This window comes from Rhinatrema bivittatum, chromosome 3, assembly GCF_901001135.1.
Source record: "Rhinatrema bivittatum chromosome 3, aRhiBiv1.1, whole genome shotgun sequence".
Classification (NCBI taxonomy): Eukaryota; Metazoa; Chordata; class Amphibia; order Gymnophiona; family Rhinatrematidae; genus Rhinatrema; species Rhinatrema bivittatum.
The window spans coordinates 181,538,720-181,552,844 of NC_042617.1; the positions used below are offsets into that span (position 1 = coordinate 181,538,720).

General features: G+C 46.7%; 1 protein-coding gene across 1 annotated transcript in view; it reads left to right on the forward strand.

Annotated features, from left to right (window-relative positions):
- Positions 1 to 14,125, forward strand: part of WDR64 (WD repeat domain 64) — a 540,197-nt gene that overhangs the window by 93,471 nt on the left and 432,601 nt on the right. The window contains exon 6 of the mRNA XM_029594015.1: positions 2,860 to 2,970. Within this exon, the coding sequence (XP_029449875.1) occupies positions 2,860 to 2,970 (111 nt within the window). The remainder of the gene's footprint in view (positions 1 to 2,859; positions 2,971 to 14,125) is intronic.

A 14,125-nucleotide genomic window follows, 5' to 3' on the forward strand; every position in this document is an offset into this window, starting at 1 on the left:
CATTGCCCACAAAACTGATTACATAGAAAACACGGATTTATTTTTTACATGGGCCCACCCTATCCAGTAGGAGTGAATCCTGCTTAAAGAGTGCAGTATTCAAAGTTCTCTTCATGGGCAGAAGAGCATTGCGCCTGTGTAAATTGGGGCTTTAAAAATTGTCCAGCCTGTCTGCGGGTAAAGACCCGCATATGGTTTGACCACATGCTTACTTTTACCCACAGACTGCAGTTTGGGCACAAACCTACACACTTTGTCCTGGGCCTTGGCAGCGTTGTTGGAGGGGCTGTGAGATATCAAAGGGGTGTCCGAGCAGCCTGGGGAGGTCCTGGGTCTCGGCAACGTTTTGGGGATGTGGGTAATTGGAGAGGCCTGAGCTTTTATGGGGGTGTTGTGGGCTGCAAGAAAATGCTAAATAGCAGCAGCTAAAAGAGAAAACCTTTTTATTCAAAAAAAAGCAAAAATAATAAGATATGGAAAGGATGGCAGCCTACCATGCAGTGAAACAGGAACAGGTCTCTCAAATCGATTACTGAAACAGTGGGTTAAATAGGTCACCACCTCTAACCTACACATCAATGATCTAGCTACTTAGCAAAACATTTCTTTAAGTGGTTGATACAATTCAACAGTTTTCCAAGTGGTTACATGCCAATTCCCTTATCAATAATATGCAAATCTATACATGTAAAATGAGTTTGCAGTTAAATTGGAAGCACTGACATCTAACACTCTTCTATATATCTGAGTACTGTTTTTTCCAGTGTACTCACAGTACCAGTCTCTTCCAGAACATTCCTTTCCATACTGCTTTGATCTTGCAGTTCCTATATTCAATACTAAGCAAAAATTTAATATGATACTTCAGAATTATACTTGCTTCCATACTGCCTCTCTGCCCTTTTACCGATCTGAGGTGTATCCTTCACAGGTGCATTTATCATAATATTACTGCAGAGCACCCTCACAAGGAAGGCCCCAGGAAGCTCTGAGGCTTGGGCTGATGATGGAAGGGATTTTTACTTTTTTTTTTCATTGAGCAGCTTTTATTTTTAATAGGAAATAAAAATTGAGAAAATTCCAATGGTTTTTCTTTTGTTACATTTGAAAATATGTCCTATCTTGTTTCAAGTGAATGTACATCCATAGGGGTAGATTTTAAAAGGGTGCGCGCGGGCATACATGTGCACGCGGTATCCGGCGCGCATAATTGTACGCCTGATTTTATAACTTGCGCGTGTAAGTTATAAAATCGGTGGTCGGTGCATGCAAGGGGGTGCACAATTGTGCATCTTGCGCGTGCTGAGCCCGCACCAAGCTGAGCTGCCTTCCCCCATTCCCTTCCCCCCACCCCACCCCACCTTCCCTTTCCTTCCCCTACCTCCCCTGCCCTTCCCCCCCCCTACCTTTTTCTTGTTTTTATCTTGTTTCACAACTTACTTCAGCCCTGGGGCTGAAGTAAGTTGCGCACGCCGATCTCTGGCACAGCAGCAAATGGCCACTGTGCCTGCAGCCTCTGACCCCAGCCCCGCCCCTTCCTGCCCCTTTAGTAAAACCCTGGGACTTAAACGTGTCCTGGGGCTTTACACGCGTCGCCGGGCCTTTTGAAAATAGGCCCGGCACGCGTAAGCCCTTTGAAAATCCGGCCCATAGCAAACAGAGGACTCTAGACATCCTGAGGAAGATATTCAAAGTTGGCTGTGTAAGTAACTTAGCCAGTTTGAACTTATCCGTCTAAGTTACAATGTATATTCAACAGCATGGTGAAGCCGCTGAATATACGCATATATATATATACACTTAGCTGGATAAGTCTACCCAGCTAAGTTTAGACCTACTTTATGGGGCATCTAAACTTACACATATACTTGTGCCGTTAACTCTGAATATTGGTAGTTAGCCATATAAGTTATATAGCTAACTCATTCTGCCTTCGATCCACCCAGTACACACCTATTTTTTGTGCATGCAACTTTTAGCTTTGTGCATGTAACTTTTAAGGGACTTATACGGCTAAGTGGCGGCTGCTGAACTAGGCACATATTCAGTGGATGCTACTTAGCTGCATAAGTTCCACTTATCTGGCTAAATAGCGCTGAATGCACTTTGAATATCCAGCCCCCTTTGTACAGTCACACCATGGCAAAAAAATATGCCTGCACAGGAACTTCCTTCTGACAACAGAATTAATTAACATCATAGCATGAGGAGATTTAGTGAGCATGACTTGGAGAACTTGCTGCTGGGATTAACATGAGTATTAGTGTGACTGAGCAATTACTTATAGGAGTAGAGAAGGAATAGAGAACCTGGAAGGTCTTAAACTATATCTTCACCCAAGTCAGCAGGTCATGAGCTGCTAAGGGAAAATGGGGAAACTCTATCAGACCTGTGGCCTACGATTGTAGAGAGAGGCAGCCCATGCAACACCTTTTGGCTTGTCTTTTGCTCAAAGATGGCCCCTGCATAGTGCAGGATCTTGCTGAGGCCAACTCACAAGTGCTGAAATGTCCTTGTCAGTGGAAAGAAATCTGACTTTGATGGATGGATAGGAAAGATGAATGATCATGATCAAATATAATCCAAATGTCATATAGCAACCACAGAATAGCAACTGAAAGACTAGAGTAATTCCTATCACTCAAGATTCACTTTAAATTTGGAATCTAAACAACCTTTGTGTGACTAAATACCTAAATTTTGTATTTAACTTTTGTCAATTTTAGTGTAGGAATGCTGTGTGTTTGTGCTGTAAACAAACCATATAGCATATATTTTTATTGAAGAATACAGCATTTAGGCTTATCATAACATGAACAGAAACCATAGTTTAAAGGCACTTTTTTTCTCCTTTTTTAGGAAGGTAGTTGGATGACAGGCTGTGACTTTCTTCATCAACTAAGACGAATAGTTGCTGTAACTGAAAGGAGTATTGTTGTCTGGGACCATAAATGTTTAGGAAAAAATCAGGTACAGTACTATGAGTGCAAAATAACTTTAAAAGAAAATGTATTAAGCATCTTTACCTCTAGTCTTTAGTGGAAAAACGCAAACACTATAGATAGAATTTTCAAAAGGGTTTCATGCGTAAAATTAGCATATACGTACATAAGTAGCATATATGTTATTATATAGTGTAGGTGTATTTTTGGATTCTTGCATATATTTTACAGGGAATAAAGAGCAGTTTAGGAGCGATCCAGGGCGAGGTTCAGAAGAATGCAAAGTAGTTGCTATTTTGTAAGAGATCCACTAATATATAACCAACCTCGTTCCCTTATCTATTATACTTCAACAACCAACACCCATCCAGAAGGGAACTTCTCGTTATGTGGTTTCTTAACTATTCATAAAAAATAGAAATAAAAAAAAGTGATTTCCAAATAAAATAAAGAATAAAAACGCGGACGCTGGCATATAGAGTCAAGCCAAAATAAAGGCTGACGCTACGCTAGCTACCGCACAAAAGAAACCACATAACGAGAAGTTCCCTTCTGGATGGGTGTTGGTTGTTGAAGTATTTTGTAAGAGATAGCAAATGTTGCTTACCTGTAACATATGGGTGACATCATCAGGATGGAGCCCAATCACGGAAAACTTCTATCAAAGTTTCCAGAACTTTGACTGGCCCCTACTGGGCATGCCCAGCATGGCACTAACCTTGCAGCCAGCAGGGGTCCCCCGTCAGTCTTATTTGATAGCTACAGGCAGTGCCGAAAAAAATAAAACAACGAAACGTTACGAACCTAGCAGCGCGGGGCGGTGGGTGGGTTTCGTGAGGACTAACATCCTGCTGTCCTGTGAGAACACCTGTGACAGGTAAGCAACATTTGCTTTTTCACAGGACAAGCAAGATGGTAGTCCTCACATAAGGGTGAGTACCGAGCTGAGGATGTCCGAACATGCACCAAATGTACCCAACGGCGTGCAACAGGCACAACAACTGGGGTGGAATTTGGTCGAGGGCATCCTGAACCCCACCGGGCAGGCGGAAGGGTGTAGGTACGTCACGTTGGAAATAGATTACGCAGGACAGGCTGGCCGAAGATGGAATCTTGTCTTCCGGCTTTGTCCAAGCAATAGTGGGCTGCGAAAGTATGGAGAGAACTCCAGGTGGCAGCCCTGCAAATGTCAGGAAGCGGCATCGATCATAGGTGTGCTACTGAAGTCGCCATGGCCCTCACAGAGTGCGCTTTAACATGGTCTTGAAAAGGAATGCCTGCTTGCTGATAGCAAAAAGATATGCAGTCCGCCAACCAGGAGGAGAGAGTCTGCTTACCCACAGGTTGCCCTAAATGTTTGGGATGGAAAGAGACGAATAACTGAGTGCTCTTCCTGTGGGCAACTGTACGGTCTAGATAGAAAGCTAGAGCCCGTTTACAGTCAAGGGTATGCAGAGCCTGCTCTCCTGGATTGGAATGGGGCCTAGGATAAAAGGTAGGTAGTATGATGGATTGATTAATGTGAAACTCCAAAACTACCTTAGGTAAAAACTTAGGGTGAGTGAGGAGTACCGTGCGGTCCTGCAAGAGTTTAGTGTAAGGCGGATAGGTAACTAGGGCCTGTAACTCACTAACCCTGTGAGCTGAAGTGATAGCCAAAAGGAAAATCACTTTCCATGTGAGATATTTTAGGTCACAAGAATGAAGAGGCTCGAATGGTGGTTTCATGAGCCGACCGACAACCAGATTAAGGTCCCAAGAAGGGGCCGGAGGACGGAAAGGTGGCTTGATATGGAGCAAACCTTTCAAAAAGCGTGTTACAAGGGGTTGTACCGAGATAGGGACATCTCCGACACCTTTATGGAAGGCGGCTACCACACTGACATGCATTCTAATGGAAGATGTCTTAAGACCTGACTCTGACAAATGCCAGATGTAGTCCAAAAACCTTGGAACTGGGCAGGAAAAGGGATCAAGGGACTGAGAGGTGCACTATGATGTGAACCTTTTCATTTATAGGAATAAGATTTTCTCGTGGAAGGCTTCCGTGAAGCAATCAGGACACAAGAAACCAAATCTGAAAAGTTAAGTGGTTGAAGGATTAACCTTTCAACATCCATGCCGTCAGAGACAAGGCCTGTAGATTGGGATGGCGTAGGCATCCATCGTTTTGAGTGATCAGATGCGGGTCCATTCCCAAGAGAATGTGCCTGCGGATGGAAAGATCCTGAAGTATGGGAAACCACACTTGGCGTGACCAGTAAGGTGCTATCAGGATCATGGTTCCCTTGTCCTGATGTAGCTTCACGAGAGTCTTCGAGAGAAGAGGAAGTGGAGGGAATGCATAGAGCAGACCGGTTGCCCACGAGAGGGAGAATGCATCTCTGGGCTGAGAGCACTCGCTCCGAATGAGGGAGCAGTAGTTGTCCACTTTGTGGTTCTGAGGGGACGCACAGAGGTCTGTCTGGGGTATCCCCATTGTCGGAAGATTGAAGTCGCTACCGAGGGTTTGAGAGATCACTCGTGTGGGTGGAAGATGTGACTCAGATTGTCTGCCAAGACATTATCCATTCCCGGCAAGTAGGTGGCCTTGAGGTACATCGAGTGGGAGAGAGCTTCCGCCCAAATCTGTGCAGCTTCCTGACACAGAAGGAAGGAGCCTGTGCCTCCCTACTTGTTGATGTACCACATGGCCACCTGGTTGTCCATCTGAATCAGGATGACTTGGTTTGATAGGTAATCCTGAAAAGCCCTGAGAGCATATCGGATTGCTCGAAGTTCCAGGAAATTTATCTGATGTTTGGCTTCCTCTGGAGACCAAGACCCTTTTGTCTGTAGATTGTCCACATGGGCTCCCCACCCGAGGTTGGAAGCGTCGGTGGTGAGAATGAGTTGAGGATCTGGTACTTGAAAGGGAAGTCCCTGGAGGAGATTGTTCTGATCTTTCCACCTGGCGAGGGACAGATGGAGGGAGTTGGTGATGTGGACAATGGTCGACAGAGGCTGAATAGCTTGAACCCATTGTGACCTCAGAGTCCAATGCATGAGTCTCATGGCCAGGCGGGCCATTGGTGTAACATGGTCTGAGGACGCCATGTGTCCTAGAAGGATGAGGAATTGGCGAGCTGTTGCTGTATGCTGAGTCTGCAACTGGTGAGCGAGAGACACGAGGGTTAGCGCTCGTTGATGAGGTAGAAAGGCTTTTGCCTGCAAGGTGTCCAAGTCTGCCCCAATGAACGACAAGTTTTGAGATGGGATTAAATAGGATTTTTCATAATTGACGAGAAAACCTAGAGAAATTAGAGTGTGTAGGGTCAAATCGAGGGACGACCGAGCAGCTTGCTGGGTTGGAGCCCTGATTAACCAGTCGTCCAGATAGGGGTAGACGTGAACACCTTCTTTCCTGAGGAAAGCTGCGACAACTACGAGACATTTGGTAAAGATTTGTGGAGCCGATGCTAGGCCGAACGGAAGCACTCGGTATTGATAGTGCTTTGGGCCTACCAAAAACCTGAGATACTTGCGATGAGTTGGGGTTATCGCAATGGGTGTGTATGCATCCTGGAGGTCCAGAGAACAGAGTCAGTCTCCTCTTTGTAGAAGAGGTAGAAGCGATCCCAAAGTTACCATCTTGAACTTTTCCCTCTGGAGGTACTTGTTGAGAGCATGTAGGTCCAGAATTGGACGAACACTCCCCGATTTTTTGGGGATCAGAAAGTACTGGGAATAGAACCCTAGGCCTTGCTGCAATAGCGGGACGGGTTCTATTGCTCTGAGCTGGAAAAGTAGAGATACCTCCTGATCCAGAAGAATGGAGTGGTCGGACATTCCCCACGTCGGCAGAGGTGGGGAGTCCGGTGGCAGGACGAGAAAGTTTAGATAGTAACCCTGAGCAATGATTGCCAGTACCCATTGGTCGGTTGTGATTGACTGCCACATGCTGTGAAAGTGGCACAATCGACCTCCCACTGGTATGCTTGGTAGAGGAATCTGGCTGCTGCTCTCCAAGTGGAAGTCAAAAACCTGAAGCAGGCCCTGGCTGGGGAACTGCTTGTGGTTTCTGCTTTCGGGCTTGGCGAGGCTGAGACTTTTGATAAGGTCTTGTAATACAGGACCTTGCTGGTGGTGGATAGGCCTTCCTTGGGCAGTGGAACGACTTCTTAGTGTCCTTCCTGAAGGGCTGTCTTGAGGAGAAGTTGGAAGGCATTGAAGAGAGCTGTTTAAGGGTCTCATGGTGGTCTTTTAATTCAGCCACCATTCGTTGGCTCTGTTCACCAAACAGATTATCTTCTACACATGGTAGGATAGACAGCCAATCTTGTACTTCTGGGCGAGGGTCAGAAGATTTGAGCCAGGCCCATCGTCTTGCCGAAATAGCAGCTGCAGACACTCTGGTAGAGGTGACGAATATATCATAAGATGTTCGAATCTCATGTTTTCCCGCCTCAAATCCTTTGTTGACAAGGGTTTGTAGCTGGTCTTGGAATTGTTCAGGCAGGGACTCAGAAAAGTCCTGTATCTGTTTGAAGATGACCCTATTATATTGGGTCATATAAAGCTGGTAAGCAGCAATTCGGGAGATGAGCATGGCCCCTTGAAACACTCGTCGATCAGTGTTGTCTAGGAACTTTTGTTCCTTAGCAGGTGGGGTAGATGAGTGAGGTTTTGACCTTTTTGCCCTCTTTTGAGCCGACTCTACCACAACTGAGTGGTGGTCGAGCTAGGATTTTTGAAAACCTGGGGCTGATTGCACTAAGTAAGTAGTGTCAGCCTTTCTGTGTACTGGAGCAATTGATCCAGGGTGTTCCCAGTTCTTTTTAAGAAGATCCAGAAAAACTTGATGAATGGGGATAGAGGTGATCACTTTGGGGGCATCCAGGAATTGGAGTAACTCCATCATCTGGTGCCTGTCATCCTGTTCAGTCTGAAGTTGAAAGGGAACCAACTCAGACATTTCCTTCACAAAATTTATGAAAGAGAGGTCCTCTGGATGAGAACGCTTCTTACTTTCAGTGGGAGAAGGTGGTGAAGGCAAGTCATCGGTGTCTGTTGAAGTATCATCACCTCAAGTGTCATAAGGCTCAGCAGACTGACCTGTAGGACAAGAAGGGGGTTGGATACCTGAAGGCCCCGGGCGAGGCTCCAAGAAAATCGAAGGAATCACCAGGGGTACCGATGATGGCATGGAAGGCATCGGTGCTGTCATCGAAGGCATCGATGGCACCGATGGATGTATCAGCACTGATGGCTGAGGCACAACTCCTGATGGAGGAATGCGGAATGGTGTTTCTCCTCCTGATGAAGCTGTCAACAGGGAGGGCATCGGAGCCATCGGAGACCCGGGATCCATCGGTGGAAGGGCGGTCATCAGCGCCTCCATCCGGGATAGCAAAGGTGCCAGCGCTGCCGGAATCAGGTCGATGACTGGTTCCACAATCCGTGCCGGTGTCGGTGCCGGAGGAACCTGGAAACGTTGCATCGCCTTGTCGATGGCCTCCTGAACCAGCCGGTCCAGTTCTTCTCGGAGACCTGGAGCAAGCAGCCCCGGCTCCGGAATAGAAGAGGGAGGCAGAGGCACAGTCGGAGGGACCACCTTTACAGGCGGAATCGCGACTCCCAAACCCCAATCGGGTGAGGGAGGCCTCGATGACCCGGTCGCAGGAATTGTCGGTGCCTTTCCTGGGCGGGGCTTCTTCGACGGTGGCTCGGACAGTGGCTCAGTGATGGTTTCGCTCCCTTGACGTCCTGAGTCTTACGATGTCGATGGCGATGTTTTTCCCTGCGATCCCCTCGATCTTGAGGGGGAGTAGCAGGTGTTGATGACCGTGAAGACATCGATGGCAGATGGTCACCGGACGGTGGTCGATGCTGGCGCGAAGTCGACGGTGCCGGTTCCGATGACGTCGATGCGATGGACGGTGTCGAGGTCTGAGCACGGAAGAGGAGTTCCATCTTCTCCATTCTGGCTTAGCGACCTTTAGGCGTCATGAGGGCACATTTGGTGCAAGTCAGGACATTATGCTCACGGCCTAAACACATTACACAGACTCCGTGGGGGTCTGTGATAGACATGGTGCGAGTACAGTCCGGGCACCGACGGAACCCTGACGCCATGGCCATGGAAAAAAATCAAGCCGCGGTACGGTCGACGGCCAGTAGGCCGCAAGGGCCAAACTCGACAGTAATCGATGGAAAACGGTCAAAAAACTTACCGGAGTACCGCGGCTAGAGAAAAGTTAGAGGAGGGACCCCTGTGGGGCAATTAAAGTGTAGATAATTCCGTGAGGAAAATTTCTGTCAGGAATCTCTTCAGAGCTCCTAAACCGCGAGGCTACTGCTGCGCAGAAAAAAGAAGACTGAAAGGGGACCCCTGCTGGCTGCAGGGTTAGTGCCATGCTGGACATGCCCAGTAGGGGCCAGTCAAAGTTCTGGAAACTTTGATAGAAGTTTTCCGTGATTGGGCTCCATCCTGATGATGTCACCCATATGTGAGGACTACCATCCTGCTTGTCCGATGAGAAATATATATATGTGTTAATTACAAAACTTGCTCATACACATTTACACTTGCTAATTGACTAGCACAAATGAAATTGGACTTTTCGGTTGACTGCAATCTTTGGATGGGAGGTCTGGGAGAACTGGTGGGGCTTCAGAGTAAAGTGCTAGAGGGTCTAAGTCAACTGGAGAAGGACAGGATGAACTGGTGGAGTTAATGATGAACTAGTGATTCTTTGTGCTTACTTTATAAAATACCTGCCTTTGTTTAATTCTGGGTGCTTATTTGTACAGTGTCATAATGATGTTGCATATAAAATATCCACATACATGTTTATTAAATGGGTAGAGAAACTGTTTTCTTGCATTGGAAATATACGCACCTACTGAAATATAGGCACGTATTTTTGGAGCAGAAATACAGAGCTCTGCTGCACAGTTTATAGCAATAAATATCCACACATCCACTTAAATCGCAAATGTACCATAGATAGGCTTGAAAGTAGGGCTCCCTGGCTCCAAGTTAAACAATCATAGTACGTTTATATCTCCTGCACAGAGAAAAGATTGTTTACACAAAGGAACTGATATAAATCACCCATGATTTTTTGAATTGCATTCTAGAGCTGTTAAGATTTTGAGGTGTTTGGTGGATTCTTAGGTGCTGCAGTGATGGCCACTCGCACGGGGAAGAGCCCCGCGGGGAACTGCAGTACCGGGCTAGACTCAGATGCACAAACACAGAGAGAGTTTTTATTGTATAGCTTGTAGAGTTCACCAGAGGTGGCAGTAGGGAGTAGATTCCTGCAGCAGTCTTGGGTCCTTGGCTGAGGAGACCCGCCCCACAATGGTGGTATAGGGAGAGCCGATGCAGGTTTCCAATGAGGAGCTGTAGGTGAGACAGACTGGTAGATGTTAGATTACTCACACTCTTGTAGCTGTAATGATGGAGTTCCCAGCAGGGAGAAGAAATAATAGCAGGCACCACGATAGACAACTCAGGCCCTCGAGGAGCGAGTACCTAGATACTGGATAGGCACCTGGAAAGAAGCATAGGGCCCCCGAGTAGCGGGTACCCAAGTTAGTAGAACCCCGGAGGGTAGAGAGAGCTTCCAGCAGCAGCAAGAAGCAACAGAGCAGCTTAGACCGGACAAATCCAATCCTTGCTAACTCAAAGTCAGTCAGCAAATGGGCAACCTAAATACCCGGATGTGGTGACGTCACTCGAGGGGGACGGCCCCGAGGTTCGCTCCAATGTCGGAATAAAGGTGTGGGTAGCGCGCACATCCTAGGAGACCCTCAGGTGAATCATGGTGAAATGCCTTGCCATAGCCGTTCCGGGGACGCCGGGGAGTGCGGCAAGCACACGCGGCAGTCGCCATTTTCCCGAGGCTGGTGGAGAAAGCGAACATTGAGGTGAGGCATGTGGGACGAAGCCGTCTGAGTCCGACGGACAACACAGAGCAGTTTTCAAAAGCTATTTACCAGGGTAAATACGAACTTTGTGTGGGTAATTTTCGTGGGATAATTTTTGCAGCAAACATCTGCATATGTTAGCTTTGAAAATTGGTGCAACAGAGGCATGGGTGCTCAGTAAACCTGATACGCAGTTACTTTATGATAGGATACACTGTATAAATCGATGACTTAGATCTGCTAAATGTGTCTGGGGAGAGTAGAATGACTGGGAGGCACCCAAGTTTGGGAAGGAAATACATTTGCCAAGGTGTATTCCTTTTGGAAAAAGAAAGGAGGCCCAAATTCATTCTTTGGTGATGCTGTAGGTCCTCTTTTGCAGCCTGAATCCTGTATCGTGGCTTTCTCCAGCTGCAGGCATAAGGGCACACCTAAGTGTTTAAGCAAGATGGACTTGCAGGCACACTAAGTCCCTTGCACCGATGAACTTCTATATGGAGAGGCTGTTTCATGCAAGCACTGGGAGAGACAGACAGGGGGCGCCCTATATTCTTTCTCTTGGGGGTAGATTTTATAAAATTACACGCGCGCGTACTTTTGTTCTTGCACCAGGCGCGAACAAAAGTACGCTGGATTTTATAAGATACGTGCGTAGCAGCGCGTATCTTATAAAATCTGGGGTTGGCGCGCGCAAGGGGGTGCACATTTGTGCAACCTGCGCGCACCGAGCCCGGCGCGCGCTGCCTGTTCCCTCCGAGGCCGCTCCGAAATCGGAGCGACCTCGGAGGGAACTTTCCTTCGGCCTCCCCTCCCCTTCCCCTCCCTTCCCCTACCTAACCCCCCCCCCCCCCCCCCGGCCCTATCTAAACCCCCACCCTACCTTTGTTGGCAGATTTACGCCTGCCAGAAGCAGGCGTAAATCTGCACGCCATCACCCGACCCGGGGGCTGGTCCAGAGGCCTCGGTCACGCCCCCGGGCCGGCGCCACGCCCCCGGACCCGCCCCAAACCGCCCCCTGACCCCGGACCCGCCCCCCGGACACACCTCCTCCCCGCCCCTTTTACAAAGCCCTGGGACTTACGCGCGTCCCGGGGCTGTGCGCGTGCTGGCGGCCTATGCAAAATAGGCGTGCCGGTGTGCGAGTGCCCTGTGCACGTAAATCCGGCCGGATTTACGCGCGCAGGGCTTTTAAAATCCGGCCCTTTGTGTATTGCACAGTTTTATAAAAGGTGGGCTTTTGCCATTCTCTGAGTTAGAAAAAAATCTTATAGGTAAAGCAAATTAGTACATTTAAAGATGTTAGTAAACTATTTTGTTAAATCCCTTGAGTGCAGGTAAGATAAAGGCTATATAAGATTTTTCTGAAGGAATCATTAAATACAAAGAAAATTAAAATCATAGCGAGAAAAGAGAATGGCTTACTGCTTCTGAAGATTTCAGAGCAGGATTACAACAGCTACTGAACCAGTGCCTAGGAGTATATTTTGGTTGGCGGAGGGGGGAGAGAAAATAATATATGTAGATTGTATTTTCAACACTTTGCATGTTATTTTGAGTGAAAAAGATACACACACAAAAATCAGGTACAAATGTCCATAGGTTCTTTGCAAGTTTAAAAGCCAAAATATTGCGTACTTTTGCTTTGAAAGTTGGGGCACAGTTTGTAGCTAGATAGTGCCCAACAACTTTGTTGTAGAATGCACAGTTTGAACATTGCCCCATAATTTTCCACTCCCCAGCTTATTACATGTTGTTCATTGCCAGATCAAATATAACTAGACAAAGGTGAGTGCTTATGGGGGTGAGCAGGGTTTCTTTCCTGAGTCCCTTCTCGGAGTTGATATGTGGCCCCCTGGTGCACCAGCTGCAAGCAGTGAGGCAGCCTGGGCCCCTGGGTCATGAGGTGCAGCATGAGAACCTCATTTGTGATCACAAAGGCAGTACTGTAGAGAAGTTTGAAGAGGCCGCCTTTTTCAGTAGATGATACCAATAGGGGATTTCCATAAAGGGCTGCCAGTATCAGATTGGTAGAACGTGAGAAATGATTTTTTACATATGCACTTCGTATGAGTAACATGAGATTTTGTTGGATGTCTGAGTCAGTTGCCTTCTTGTTTTATAATTATTTTTCTTGCTATTTATTTATTTTTGAAAGTTTCTATACTGCCTTCTCAATCCAATGATGAATGCCCAGAATGATATACAACATTAAAAAAAAATAGTCAAATCAATCAATAATAAAGCAGTCTTTAAATAGAAAATTGTTTGGTGTCATAAGTGCATCAGGATAACTTGACTGAAGACTGTGACTTGTTAGTGGCTCCAATCAAAGGGTGATATATTGCACAATTGATATTAATATATTCCTTTATATCCAGATGTGCCAGCTTCTTTGTGGATGCCAGGGTTACCCACTGCCTACTATCAGTATATTGAGCATAGCTGTACTAAACATGATACACAGAAGCGTCATTGTCACTTCTTCTATGAGATGTAAGCATAAGGATGATTGTGATGTCCTATCCAGATTGTAATATTTTTCCAAGTCTCTTAAATCATCCTTTCCTTCCCCAGCTAGTTTAGTTTGCATTATGTAATATATATGTGCTATCCTACAAGGGCTGGAAGAGTGGTTCAGATTTGCACAGTGCTGTTATGTGGTGTTTGTGATGAGGATGGTGGTCAGTGCTGAGAAGAAAGTGAGGGCAAGGCAAAGAGTGGAATGTGCATGAGACATTTTTTTTCCCAACTTATGCATACACTTGAGCCTTCCCTAACCAGTTTGTATTCTCTGTAACTTCCTTATAAAATATATTTTTTTAACGCAGTGCTGTTATTTCTTTTAATGAAAGAAATAACGCCAGAAGGAGTGGAGAGAATGAGACGGGATTTAAGGAAACTGGAAGAGTGGTCGAAGATATGGCAGCTGAGATTCAATGCCAAGAAGTGCAGAGTCATGCATATGGGGTGTGGAAATCCGAATAACTGTATTCGATGGGGGGAGAAAGGCTGATGTGCACGGGGCAGGAGAGAGACCTTGGGGTGATAGTGTCTAATGATCTGAAGTCGGCGAAACAATGTGACAAAACGATAGCTAAAGCCAGAAGAATGCTGGGCTACATAGAGAGAGGAGTATCGAGTTAGAAAAGGGAAGTGATTATCCACTAGAGATGTGAATCGTGTGATCGATCGTCTTAACGATCGATTTCGGCTGGGGGGGGGAGGGAATCGGATCATCGCGGTTTTGTTTTTGTAAATATCGTGTAAAT